Here is a 14,955-nt window from a genome sequence, read left to right on the forward strand (position 1 = left end):
ACCTTCTCTGCGATGTAGGCAGAGGCAGTGTTTGTTGCGCATCCCTAACTTTTTTGAACTGACTGGTACTGTCATCTTCTGGTGCATTCTGGGTTCAAGCTGCCCTCCCATCGGCTGTGCCTCAAGTATTAGAGCTGGAAGAAATTCTCAAACTGTTGGATTAGATTCCCTACAGTGTGGAAACAGGCCCTTTGGCCCAACAAGTCCACACCGCCCCTCTGAAGAGTAACCCACCCAGACACATTTCCCTCTGACTAATGCATCTAACATTATGGGCAATTTAGCATGGCCAATTCACCTGACCTGCACATTTTTGGATTGTGGGAGGAAACCCACACAGACACGGGGAGAACGTGCAAACTCCACACAGACAGTTGCCCGAGGCGGGAATTGAACCCGGGTCTCTGGTGCTGAGAGGCAGCAGTGCTAACCACTGAGCCACCGTGCCACTCCATCTGTGTCTGACATTCTTCTTTTTATTAAAACTTTAAACGCTTTGTTATTATTTAAAAACCTATCACTTTGACCAAGCTCTGGGTCACCTGTCCCAATAGTCTGGCTTGGTGTGAGAGTTTGGGCCCATTGACACTCCAGTGAAGCATCTTGGGAGACTCTGCCATGCTAAAGTCGTGCGATTAAATTCATCTTCCTGTTGCTAAGCTAAAGGAGTGAATGAGGCCACACAGGACGTGTGGAACTTCTGTTTGCTGACATTACCAGTATCTTGTGGGCCAACTGGATTAACTTTCACTTCAAATGGAATTCCGAGAAGCAGAAGAAATCATCAAAAACCAGAGAAAATGCAGCCGTCTGCTCTTGTCAAACGCAAAGCACCCTGGTCACTGGTGTGGCTCAAATCTTGATGAAAGTTTTTTTTCCCCATCAAAGATTAAACTGTTTATCAGCAGAGTCTAGAGAAATGGTTATTATAGTGTGAAGGCTGATACTTGGAGACTGTTCCTATTTCCTTCTTGACACCTGATTGGATTCACACCTACCCAGTGTCGCAGATCGCGCCTGGCTCCATTTTATATCATTAATTTTTTGATGTAAAGAAAGGCAAGTTGTTTTTCTTTTGGGGTGAAATTCTCTGTACAAGATTGACGTTCAGAGTGTTGTACTCCTTTAGTAACAACGCTCAGTGCAGTGTGAGCACTTCTTTTGCTGCAATATTCATTTCAGACAGCTTAATCTTTGACATGACCTCATGGAGAAGCCTCCAATCCTTCATGTGGTGAGGTAAAATACAGATGGTCTGTTTAGTGCTTCACCAAACAGGTTGCCTAGCAACAGTGCCAGTAATTGAGATACATCTTGATGTCTGATTGCATTAATGTTACTTGTGAGCATAGTTAGTCATCTTTCTCCGTCCTGCCCTCACCCCCACCCCCTTCCTACATTGGTCTAATGATAACAATTGATTTTATTTACTGTTTGTGGAGCTGATTTGTTCAACAGGCCTCTAATCGGGACACATCTGTTTCAAAGAAGCCATTTAATTGTAACCCACTAATCCACAAATGTCCTGGTCATTTTTCATGAAGCCAAGAGCATCCTTTTTGGCATGTCAACGGCCCTCTTTCGTGTTTGGGTCAAGTGGATTTGAGTGACCTGCATTCTCTGAGGTGAATGACCCCTTTTAGTACTCAGGACTGATAGTTTCCAGAATGTAATGGGTTGACAGGATTTCAGTTTCTAACTCTGAGCTTGATACTCACAGTTAGGGGCATGTGTTAACGCTCTTAAGCCTGCATTACTGAATGGCTGGTTATAGGGCTGGATGATCCTTCGTCCCTTCACCTACAGTGAATGTGATACTGCAGATAAGGCTGAGAGACATACTTCCTGCAAAATGGTCACCACCAAGGCTACTTCAGCAGCACTTTCCAAACCCTTAACTGTTGTATATTTACCTCAGTGATGCAGAGATGACGTGAGTTTCCACATGTGCAACAGGTTTATTTTATAGAAGTTTTTGAATATCTCTGCAGTCACAAGATGTCTTCTCGCAGCTTCTTCGGGGGTAGTTTAGCAAAACCACTTCTTATTTTACTGAATACACTTCCAGCCTTAACCAATCAAACCCAGAGTGCACAGATCCGTTACCAGACTGCCATTATCAAATACTACTTTTTTTTCAAAGAAGGATCATACCACATTCAACACTGTTTCTCTCCCCACATGCAGCTGGACCTGCTGAGTTTCTCCAGAAATTTGTTTCATTTCAGATTTCCAATATCCACAGTATATTTTTGCCTTTTTTATTACAGGGCAAGAACATTTTGTCATGATATTGCAGATAAGATGTCGAGGTACTGGCAGACACAGAAATTTCTGATTCAGCTGTGCACCTGTTAGGAGATGTTGAGTCTCTCTCTGTCTCTCTCTGTCTCTCTCTGTCTCTCTCTGTCTCTCTCTGTCTCTCTCTGTCTCTCTCTGTCTCTCTCTGTCTCTCTCTGTCTCTCTCTGTCTCTCTCTGTCTCTCTCTGTCTCTCTCTGTCTCTCTCTGTCTCTCTCTGTCTCTCTCTCGAATAGGAGTGTTGAGGGGTTACTTTTCTGTAGCTTCTGATCAAATGGATGCAGAGAGGATACCTCCTGTTGTGGAAAGAGGTCTACTTGAGGTCATCAGTATAAATAGTCACTAAGAAGTCAATTTGAAAATGTAGAAGAAATTTCTTGACCCAGCATGTGGAGCACTCGCAAAGGGAGTGGTTGAAGTGAAGGGGTTTTGAGGAATTTGAAAGGAATTGAGAGAGTTATTTGAAAAGGAAGAGTGTGCAGGGTTGTAGTGAGGTGGTGGAAGAACAAGCATCTCACTTCGTGCCATTTGGAGAGCTGTCACAGATGTGATGGGCCAAATGGCACATCTACTCACTAACAATTGTGATTCTGGTTTAGATGTATTTATGGGAAGCCTGGATAAGCACATGCAGGAGAAAGAAATAGATTCATGATGACCGATTGAGATGGAAAGTTTTTTAACGTCATTCACACAATGCTGGCCCAGCATTTATTACTTGTCCCTAATTGCATAGAGGGCAGTTAAGAGTCAACCATGCTGCTCTGGGTCTGGAGTCACGTAGGCCAGACCAGGTAAGGATGGTAGTTTCCTTCCCTGAAGGACATTGGCGAACCGGATGGGCTTTTCTTGACAATCGACAATGGATTCGTGGTCATTATGAAGAAGTTGAGTGGGCCATAAACACCAATATGGATCGGTTGTAGTGAATGGCCTGTGCTGAACATCATTCTGTATATAATAGTAGCCTCTCTGATAACTGCTGAGAATAAGGAGTCAGTCCTTTTGTATGTCTCCTCTTACCCTTTCACTTCTGCATGAGCTCATGCAGGTCTACAAAGTGAGCGCCACTGCTAGATGTGAGCCTGTCACCAGCTGCTCTCACAGCTTAATGCTTCTTTGGTTTACTCCTCTCCAATGAAAGAAGGAGTTTACACTTGAACCTGAGTGTCTAATCGCTACTCTCAATTGTCAAAGCAGAAATGAATGGAAGAAATAAACATCAACCTATATCTTCCAAATTGGCACCGGGCTGATGATGATAATCATGCAGTTGGCAGTTGAGATGAGATTGGCACTCAGCTGGTGTACCATTGACTAGCGCTTAGCCTTGGCAGAGGTGGATTCTGGAGATTAGAGTCCAGATTAGAGTGGTGCTGGAAAAGCACAGCAGATCAGGCAGGATCAGAGGAGCATGAAAATCGATGTTTCGGGCAGGAGCCCTTCATCAAGAATCTTAGCCTGGCATGTCAATGACCAGCTGCTCGTTCACCTTTCTTGCTGCTGATCTGGGCTAGTATTTCACAAGACCATAAGGCATAGAAACAGGAGGTGACCATTCAGCCCATGTTGAATGGCAGACTCAACTCTGAGATCATGGCTGAATTTGATAATCCTCAATCAAAACCGAAAGAACTGTGGGCGCTGTAAATCAGAAACAAAAACAGAAGTTGCTGGAAAAGTTCAGCAGGTCTGGCAGCCTCTCTGAAGAGAAATCAGAGTTAACGTTTCAGGTCTGGTTCTGGGGACGGGTCACCAGACCTGAAATGTTAACTCTGATTTCTCTTCACAGATGCTGCTGGACCTGCTGAGTTTTTCCAGCAACTTCTGTTTTTGATAATTCTCAACTTGACTTTCCTGGCTTTCCTTTTTTATAACCCTTGATTCCCATACTAATTTTAAAAAAACCTGTCTATCTCTGCTTTGAATATACTTAGTTATCCAACCTCAACAGCCCTCTGCAGTCAAGACTTTCCACCGGTTCATCGCAGTGAGAGGTTCTCCTCACCTGTGTCATAAATGTGCGACATCTTATTCTGAGATGGTGGCCTCTGGTCCTAGACCTTCCCAAAAGGGGGAAACAATTTTTCCACATCTACCCTGTCAGTTCTGAGAATGAAGGATGTTTCAATAACATTATCGCTCATTCTTTATCTTCTTGTAAAATAAAAACCTGTTTTAATGCATTATCTTTTTGGGGTTTTAAAAACAAATTCACCATCACAGAAGGACAACATTTGATTTATCATATGTGCACGGAGTCTCTGCATAAGTGATCCACTTAGTACTATGTAGATATAGCTGACGAGATCAGTATATGTTGCCTGTCCGTATCGCCCTTGAACTGGGTGGCTTGCTTGGGCAATTTCAGAGGACAGCAAAGAGTGAACCACATTGTTGTGAGTCTGGAGTCTTGTGTAGGCCAGATCAGGTAAGGATGGCAGATTTCCCTCCCCAAATAACGTTAGTGAACAAGATTAATTTGTCTTAAAATCCTATGTGGTTGCCATTGGTCCAGGATTTTTAAAAAAATACAGATTTATTAACAGAATTCAAATTTTGTCAGCAGCCAAGGTGGGATCTGAACCAATATGTCCAGCGCATTAGTCTGGATTTGTCGTTTACCAAGCTAGTGATGTTATCCCTACACCCTGTAGATTTTCAATGGCCTTGTATTTAAACCCTCCTATTTTGGCTGTCTTGAGGTTGTATGTTGGCTCCAACAATTGAAGAGCCAGTGCAAATGTCCAGTGGCTTTAGAGATTGTTTAGAGTGAACACATAGTGGTCTCATGAGTGAGGATTCCTGGTTTTGGTAGGCTCAGATGGGGTCTCTCTGCAGGGCTGTTGTCACTGTACCTCGAAGGGAGAAGCCTTGAGGCTCTGGATATCTTGCAGAGACCATGCAGAAGCTCTGGAAAACCCTTATATCGGAAGATTTAATTCTATTTATGTCATTTATTTTTATTCTTTTTGTAACTCAAAATGGAGCAGGATCGTGTTTACAAAACACCGTTCACTGTATCTTTTTAGATTTATATAACTCAGTCAAAATCTTTAATGTCTGTCTTTCTCAAATATGTCCATTGACTTGGCCTTCACAGCCTCCTGTGGTAGAAAATTCCAGAAGTTCAGTTCCTTTTTGTTTTGAGTGAAGAAATCTTTCCTCCTCTTAGCCCTAAATGACTACCCCATATCCTGAGACTGCACCTCTGATTCTAAATTCCCCAATCAGAGAAATAGCCTCCCTGCATCTTGTCTATCTAACCCTGTTAGAATTGAGATTCCCTTTCATCCTTCTAAACCCTAGTGAGTATAGGCCCAGTTGAACCATAGGACAATCCTGCTATTGGCCAAGTGAACCTACTCCGCACTCCCTCCCTTGGGTCAAACAAGTTACAAATAATTCCAAGCTGTAGGTGAAAGATACCACCCAAGGTAGCAGTGTGTCTAAATCTTCAACCTCTGCAAAACCTCCTAAATCTGAGCAACTGGCACTGTCGCCATCAAGACAGTTGGCGATGACGGAGTTAAATCTTTGAAAATGAGTTGGGTTGTGAATGGGAGTGAAGGTGTCAATCAACGACTCAATGGAAAATGATGACCAGGCTAGGTATTGAGGCAATTTGAGTTAAACAATGAAATCTGTATTGATTGTTGGATTGATGGCCTGAAGGTCAATAGAAGCACAATGGTGGAATTTATTTCTGGAAATCTCCTGTGGTTTAAGTGTCTCTGATATTAGAGATTGGTCTCGTGGAAAGAAATTTGATGCTTTGTCCAACCTATCTTCATTCTGAACCCTTCAGTAGAAATATGATCTAATATTACAAGAAATGGGAGGAAGGTAACAGTCTTGGGCATGAGTCCCGTTGGACTGGCTTGGTTTCTCTGTCCACACAAATACAGCCAGACCTGCAGAGTTTCTTCAACACAGTGATTTTTATGATTGGATTAGTTGTAGTTGTGTCTAACATGCCCCCCCCCCCCCACCCAAGATGGGCGAAGGATTCAGTGTCCAATTCATAGTACTGTGTAGAAAGGTCAGCACGGATGCAGTGATATAGACTTACACGGTGCTGCAGCAATTCTATGGTTCCATGAGCGTGGTGGAACAGCAATGTTGGTAACCCAATCTCAGCAGGAACGTATCCAATCCCACAATAAAACGCAGTGAGGACCCAAGGTTGAATTTCAGAAGTGTATTATGTACAAAATGTGCTGGTTACAATAAGACATGAAACAAGACTTGGTGCTGCAGGATTCAAACTGCAATACGGTGTTGTTCAGTCCATCTCAGCGAAGTATAATGGTGACAGGGGAGGTGATGGACTGTTAATCCAGAGACCCAGCTAATGTTCTGGGGAGCTGGGTTCAAATCCTGCCATCGCAGATGGTGAAATTTTGTTTTAAAATAAAATCTGGAATTAATAGTCTCATGATAACCATAAATTCATTGTCGATTGTCGGAAAAACCATCTGGTTCACGAATGCTGTCCTTACCTGGTCGGGCCTATATGGGATTTCAGACCCTCAGCAATGTGGTTGACTCTTAATTGCCGTCTGTGTAATTAGGGATAGGTGATTGAATGCCAGCAACGCCCTCATCCTATGAATGAATAAATAAAAAAGATTTGGTTTGGGTGGGTGAAGGAGGCAGCCAGCAGCATTTCTGCCCTTTCTAAAGACAGGGAAACCCGCCATGACACAGCAATGTCATATGTTTGTGAAATGGTTCCTCCCCTTTCTGACTGTACTGTATATGGACACTCACAAGGCCATGTATCCCTTAGATGGAACATGGGGCAGGGTCTTCACTCAGTCCCTCAACAATCTAGAATGCCTCTTGATGGGCACAGCTAAGAGCATTGTGGTTTTGATGCTGTAGGTAAACCTCCATGATGCCAACAGCCCAGGTTCGATTCTTGCAACAGCTGAGATACCAGGAAGGACCCTCCTTCTCAACCTCTCCCCTCAGTTGAGACATCGTGACCTTCAGGCTAAATCTCCACTCCCCTCTGTCTGTCTGTCTGAGAGAGCAGTGCTATGGTCTGGTAAGACTATGGTGATTTTACCTTTCTGGTAGTTAATATAATCCCCTGTTGGCTGTGTCCTTGGGATGTTACTATTTTAGCTTGAGGGTCAATACACTGCCTCAGGTCAGAAGCAATGCTCAAAGGTTGGGATTGGGCATGAGGTTTCCCAACTGCAGGGAAGGGAATGGTACCTTGGCGATAGTCCTGTGAGACTGTTGTTTGAAGTTTTAGAGTCTGTCTCCTGGAGGGTGGGGGTGGGGATGGTTTCACCTGAACTCTGCTCCTTAGCCAGTAGGTGCAGCTGCTCAGTGTGTCTAGCTTCTCCTTATGGATTTTTTTTTTGTTTAAATTTCATTTCCTTTTGCGTTCCCACAGAGCTGCCCAGAAACTCAACCTGTCCTCCAAGAAGAAGAAACATCATCGGTCTCCTGCTCCGAATGTCTCCGAGTCCCCGCTGTTCCCGACCAATTTCAGCGGCATCCTGCAGATGTCCCCACCCCCGGCACCCCCGTGCCTCCTGCGAGCCATCAATAAGGTCAAGGAGAGCCCAGGGATGGGGAAGGTAAGCAGCAATGCAGCTGACGGAGGACACTATGCAGAAGGTTTTCTGATTCACTGCAGGATTACCCTAGAGTGGCTAAGGATGAAACGTTCAATACAAACACAGTGCTGGAGAAACTCAGCAGATCTGGCATCAACTGTGGAGGGAGAGAAACAGCTAACTTTTTTTTCCCAGCTGGTCACCCTTCTTCAGACTTCGAACATTTAGCTCCGTTTCTCTCTTCACAGATGCTGCTAGACTTGCTTCACTGTTTATCTGTTGGTCAGCATCGAAAGCATTTTGCCTTTTAACGTTTAACATCCTGGGGACGTCTGCTGTTGACAAAGTATTGTAGCCGAAATTGATGTTTTGTTTTTATTTTTCACTTCTTTCTAATGTTGAAATTTGCAGCTTTCTGGTCAAACAACATTTGGGGATGAGAGTTTGGGGATAGGGAATTGAAAGCAGGGATCTGGTCAGCTCTTGGCCATCAGTCGGTGGTATAATAGCAGCGTCTTGATCTCTGGCTTGGAGAGCCTGGGTTCGAGTCCCACCTGCTTCAGAGATGCTGGATCATATTGCAACAGGTAGATTTTAAGAGGAATGAATTGTCCATGTCCTCAATTGGCTGTGGGAAGACCATAAGACATAGGAGTGGAAGTAAGGCCATTCAGCCCATCGAGTCCACTCCGCCATGCAATCATGGCTGATGGGCATTTCAACTCCACTTACCTGCATTCTCCCCGTAGCCCTTAATTCCTTGTGACATCAAGAATTTATCAATCTCTGCCTTGAAGACATTTTGTGTCCCAGCCTCCACTGCACTCTGCGGCAATGAATTCCACAGGCCCACCACACTCTGGCTGAAGAAATGTCTCCACATTTCTGTTCTGAATTGACCCCCTCTAAGTCCTAGTCTCCTCGCCTAATGGAAAAAATTTCCTATCGTCCACCCTTTCCAAGCCATGTATTATCTTGTAAGTCTCTATTAAGTCTCCCCATAATCTTCTAAACTCCAATGAATACAATCCCAGGATCCTCAGCCGTTCCTCGTATGTTAGACCTACCATTCCAGGGATCATCCGTGTGAATCTCTGCTGGACATGTTCCAGTGCCAGTATGTCCTTCCTGAGGTGTGGGGACCAAAACTGGACACAGTACTCCAAATGGGATGGGAAGGATGGACTTTGTTGCTGGTGTCCAATATAGAAGGCAGTGAGGCGGTGGTGCACATGTTGTTGACAGTGATGAGCTGACTCAGGACTGACAGACTCCCTTCAAACTATATCTTCCTTTCTCTTTCCTTATTCTTAAATTGTACAAAATGGTGCCGTTTTGTGGCAACATACGAGAGCTTTTCACTGCATTTTATTGCATTCTGACTGTAAAATACACGTGACAATCAGATCAAAATCAGTTAGCACAGACTTGGCAGCCATTGATGGGAGAGTAGGCTGGGAGCGGATGGCAGGTCCTGGGTTCCAGGCACTCGGAGCCGAGCACCGTCGGTCAACAGTGTCCATACCGTCCCGGTGAGGAGAAGCTCTCCGCAACTTAATATCAACACTTCACCCAAGAAACTGCTGCCGAAAGGCTGCATGGTAGTGAAGGCCCACTTCAAAAAGCTAACAAAGCTTCAAAAGGCTAACAACACAGCAATATGTCACTGAGATGTGGTAATAGATGTCAACAAATAAACTCAGCTGCTAACAAGGAAATGGTGGGCAGGATATTAAAGGAAAGGTACAATTAAGTGAAAATGGAATTAAAGTTACGAGCCTGTACCCCATTCCTACATCACCGATAGTGAATCACATTTACGTGTCATTGGTGACGTATGTTTTTGAGGACCCAAGCTGTGTAAGGAAGAGTTTTCTTCACTCCCGGCCTGAGGGCATCTCTGGTTAGGCCAGCATTTATTGTCCATCCCTAATTCCCCAGAGTCCACCAGATTGCTGTGGGTCTGGAGTCACATGTAGACCGGACCAGGTAAGGATAGCAGCTCCTTTTCCCTAAAGTGAGCCAGTTTTTCCGACACCAGTTTCATTACACCCTTAATTCCTGATTCTTTTTATTGAATTCAAATTCCACCATCTGCTATGATGAAACTCAAACCCAGGACCCCAGAGCAGTAGTTGAATTTTTGGATTCATTAACTAGGCCTCTGCCTCCCCATCAACAGAGGTCCACCTCATTACACAGATCCACATCTGTATCTTTCCAGCCTGCACCTTTTACAGGGTTGAATCTGTCACCTTAATTGCTCTGGGTGTGAGGGGGATACTAGTTCTGAAACTCTGGCAAATCATGTGAGGGATTTTCCAAACTTGACTTCCAAGTTTATCGTTTGGAGGGCTTTGAGCTTTGTCTTTGAAGGCGCTGTTGTTTTGAAGGGCTGAGCTCCGTTCAGTTTATTCTAGTTAAATTCTGGCTGTAATGAGAGAGGGAAGGAAGTTAGAGTGCCCACTGTAACGTCCGATCAATTCTGCCCAGGTCAGTGTTACCCAGTAGGAGACCCTGCTGTGACAGGCTGAACAACCCAGCTGCCAACAGAAAAGCTGAAGTCCTGATGAAGGGCTCCGGCCCGAATCGTCGATTTTCCTGCTCCTCGGATGCTGCCTGACCTGCTGTGCTTTTCTAGCACCACTCTAATCTCCAGCGTCTGCAGGGCCCACCTCTGCTTAGAGAAGCTGAAGAGTCAGCCTACCTGTTAATGAAGATAGTTTAATTGAATCGGTCCTCTATTTATTTGCTGCTTATTGCTCCTGACTCTTTGGGAACTGAAGTGTCGAGATTTAAGGGAAAAGAAATGACAATGTCAAACCAACCAGGGTCAGAATTGAGGGAAACGCTACCTTATCCCACCTTTTTAGGTTTACCCGATTTATTACCACACCCTTTGATTTGACCCCTTTGTCCTTGTATCATCTACCATATAATGGAAACCGTTTAGCTTTGATTATCTTATCTAAACCTGTCATAATCTTATCGATATCTATCGAATCGTCCCTGCTCCAAGGAGAGCGACCTGGTTTTGCCAACCTAGTCTTGTTGTCTTCCATCGCTGTCTGTAGTGAGACTAGAAACTGTCCCCACAACATGAGACAGGGCCTCTGGATTACGAGCCCAGCAGGATTACATATATTGTCCATTGGCCTGGAGTACACTGCGTGGACCACAGGCTCTTTCCCTGTTGGTTATTGGTTGCAATGACAAAGGTCGGGACAAGGTGAAGATCAGCAGGCCAGAGTCCAAGGTGTGGAGGATGTGTCCTGCAAATAGACCCAGGGCTGGCTGGAGGGATTCACGGAAAGCCTGGAAGTTGACAGTGAGGATTTTGGAGCCGGTGGACTGGAAACCAGACATAACTGTGATCTAATGTACGTAGGGAAAACTAAATTTCAGTTCAATTTTAAGAACCGAGACAGGCATGCAAGGAAAATAGAGAGAAGGTTGGAATTTAGTGTTGAGAGTGGTGCTGAAAAAGCACAGCAGGTCAGGCAGCATCCGAGGAGCAGGAAAATCGATGTTTTGGACTGTAGCCTTTCATTAGGAATTTAATTACCCTTGGCATTTTAGCAGGAAGCAGTGTTGACAATACTTGGACCATCACCTCTGCACGTTCTATTTTGTTTCCTCGTCTCATTTTGATTTCTATTTCTTATTTTTGTCTTCAGGCAGCAGCACGCCTGGACTTGACACTTTGTTTTTTGATTCCTTTGTCTGCTTGCCTTGTCTTCATTTCCCTCATGACCCTGAGGGACTAACTCTTCCACCTTTTCAATCCTTTCGATGGGCTGAAGGGCCTCTTCCTCTGCTGTAAACCATCTCTCTGACCCCTGTCTCTCATCCTATCCCTGACCTCCTGTTTGTTCTTATTCCACTTACACATACTCAAACCTAATACATCCCTCAGTCTTCCCACTCTCTGTGTCTCTCTACAGAACTGAACTGCTTTTTTTATTTTCAGAATTCCAGAGTCCATAATATGTTCCTTTACAATTTCTGGCGAGTAACCTTCTCGCCCTATCTGTTAATAAGCCAGGATTGTTGGGATTGGGCACGTTTTGCAGCGGCTCCCACCATTTTGAAAGAGAATGGGGAGTGAAGGCCTCATTTCTCCTTGTGGGGTCTAGTGAGGACATTCCTTATTCTGAAGAAGATCCTTTGGGTACTGAGTTTCATTCACACTCGGGCACTTGGACCTGTGTCTCTAACAAATGGAACCAGTCGGGTTAATCAATTATTGAATTAAAGGTTGGCATGAGGTACCAATTAATTTTGTAATAGTAGGCCAATAATTCTCTTTAATTTGAATTTCACCGCAGATGTCACTGTTTGATTTAATCACTTGCAATTATGAAAATTATCCAAGTGCCGCACATTAAAGGATAATTAGCCTGCTTGTGCTAAGTTGGTTTTGAGTTGTGATCTGAGGTGGGAATATAAGTGAACTGGATGCAGGAGAAGCCCAGGTGGATGGGGTAGGTGACATCGTCTTAAAATGGATCCACCATTGCCCCATCCCTGCCTCTCTCTCTCACAAACACCACTCTTTAATCCAGTAATCTTCTCTTCTGTGAGTGCACACACCTTTTTCCGGAATTGCAACTTCACTCTGTCCAAGGGGAAATCCGCTGTCGGTTAGCTTCACATTGAGAATGTACTGGCAGTAAGCCCTGTATCTCCCTCAGTAGCTCCAGAGAGCTCCTCTCGCTGTCCACTGTTTCATTTCACTAGGACCTTCAATAACGTCTTGGAGTTACTGAGGGAGCCACCGGGCTTGTTGCTGTCATAGTCTCAAAGTGCAGCCAACCGATTGTGGATTTGTCTTTGCAAAGAGGGAGGTTGTGATGCAGTAAAGGCGTGTGCGCTCACGGGAGAGGAGATTACGGGATTAAAGAGTGGGGGTTTGTGTGAGAGGCAGATTTGTGAGGGGTCAGGCAACAGTTGGAATTGCTTTAAGGTGCTGAGGGAGCAGTTAATGGGTATGTGTAGCACCTCATTTGAGTATTATAGAGGAATTCAAACATCCAGCAGTGAAGAGAGGGGTGGAGTAAGACCACAGTTTAGAAATAATTTAATCAAAATGTAAGCAGTAATGGTAAGCTCACCGCGCTTTATAAACTGTGAGCTTTCTTTTCAAGAGCTTATTGGTTGATTCTAAGCATCACTCTCTATATTAATGAAATGATGTTGCATTATATGTACACCCCTCTGCTCTTTCTCTATACATAAGAACATAATGGCAGTGGGATAGGCCATTCAGCTTTTTCAACCCATTCTGACCTTCAATTCGATCATGGCAAACCATCTTCAACACTATTTTCCCATATCCCTTGTTATTTTTTATTTCTAGAAACCCATCAATCTCAGGTTTGAACAGGAATATACGGCTGTAGCAGCTAATAAATCATGCTGTATCCAGTGTCTCCAGTTATGAAGGAGTAATTAAAGGCGGGATCAGGCTGGTCTACAATAGACACGACAGTCCATCAGCCTGTTCATACCTAATGATGAGACGAGAAGGAACATCACAGTGCCAGGGAGGATTTCCATAAAGCAGGGACCTTCCCGCAGAGAAGAACATTAGAGGACTTTATGACTGGAAAACTATGCCCCGGATTCACAGTGTAGACATGGATAGGCACTTTGTGAGATCTGTGACTGATGTCACAGTATTCAAGGGTAAACTTGCCTCTTTCTGCACCAACGGTTAGCTACGCTCTCACCTCACCCTTGCAAGGATTAACCCAGGCACACAAAGGAAAGCACCCTTACACAGCGACTCTGACGCGAAAGGTGATGGTCAGGCAGACGCAATTACCTCCCAGGTGTGAGTTTAATCAGGTGGAAGTAGTACATTCTTTTATTTTGCTAATTCATTTGTGTCAAGCGATCTGATTGATAGCATTTTAAGTTGGGCCATAGATCACAATAATCCTGCATGACTCCACATAACAGCAGCACTGCTTTCAGCATTACAGCTCAAACATTTCTTTTGAGCACAGTATGTTCCAAATTTATCGGCAGTTTAAAGAAATTGTACAAAGTAAGTTCCTGAGATGAAATATTGAAAAGAAAAGTCTGAGAAGAGGATAGGAACAGGAGGAGGCTACAAGAGGTTGTTCTACCGTTCAGTGAGATTATGGCTGAGATGTGATCCATCTTGATTTTATCCAACTTTGCTCCATGTCTCTGAACACCTTCCAATCGACACATCTATCAATCTGCTACACTCCTTATACACGCACGGCTGTATGGCCAAATTCCATACCAACTCTATTCACAGGTTTGCTGAAAGCACCACTATTATAGGTTGGATCTTCAAACAATGATGCAATGGAATACATGAAGGAGATTGTTGTCTTTACACCAAGCCATTAAGCACTCAATCACTTCATCAATGTCAGCAAAGTGAAGGAGCTGGTCATTGACTTCAGGAAGCAGACTGGAGGGCACGCCCCTGTCTCATCAATGGTACTATGGTAGATATGTTTGAGAGCATCAAGTTCCTGGGAGTGATGATCACCAACATTGGTCCTGGTCCACCCGTGGTGAATGCTATGGTCAAGAAAGCACAACGACGTCTCTACTTCCACAGGAGGTGAAAGGAATTTGGCATGTCCACAATAACTCTTACCAATTTTCAGAGATGCACCGTAGAAAACATTCTATCTGGATGCATCACAGCGTGGATGCATAACTGCTCTTCCCAAAACCACAAGAAACTGCAGAGAGTCGTGGACACAGCCCAGTCCATCGCACAAACCAGCCTTCCATCCACTGACTCCATCTACATTTCCCACTGCCTCGGGAAAGCAACCAATGTAATCAAAGACCCCACCAACCGAGTTGTACTCTCTTCCACCCTCTTCCATGGGGTAGAAGATATAAAAGTTTGAAAACATGGAAAAACAGATTCAAGAACAGTTTTTTTTCCCCATTGCTATCACACCTTTGAATCGACTTCTTTAATGTTAATGTTGATCTCTCTTTGCAGCTCCAAGGCAGCTGTATCCTGCACTCTGTTATTACCCTGATACACTTGTAAGGTATGATTTGCCAGTAAAGCACATA

The 14,955-nt window shown here is 44.3% G+C and overlaps 1 protein-coding gene across 1 annotated transcript in view; it reads left to right on the forward strand.

Moving 5' to 3' along the window:
* kif26ba (kinesin family member 26Ba) overlaps positions 1-14,955 on the forward strand; it is a 391,129-nt gene that overhangs the window by 262,065 nt on the left and 114,109 nt on the right. The window contains exon 5 of the mRNA XM_060831283.1: positions 7,710-7,896. Within this exon, the coding sequence (XP_060687266.1) occupies positions 7,710-7,896 (187 nt within the window). The remainder of the gene's footprint in view (positions 1-7,709; positions 7,897-14,955) is intronic.

Source organism: Hemiscyllium ocellatum, chromosome 10 (genome assembly GCF_020745735.1).
Source record: "Hemiscyllium ocellatum isolate sHemOce1 chromosome 10, sHemOce1.pat.X.cur, whole genome shotgun sequence".
Lineage (NCBI taxonomy): Eukaryota > Metazoa > Chordata > Chondrichthyes > Orectolobiformes > Hemiscylliidae > Hemiscyllium > Hemiscyllium ocellatum.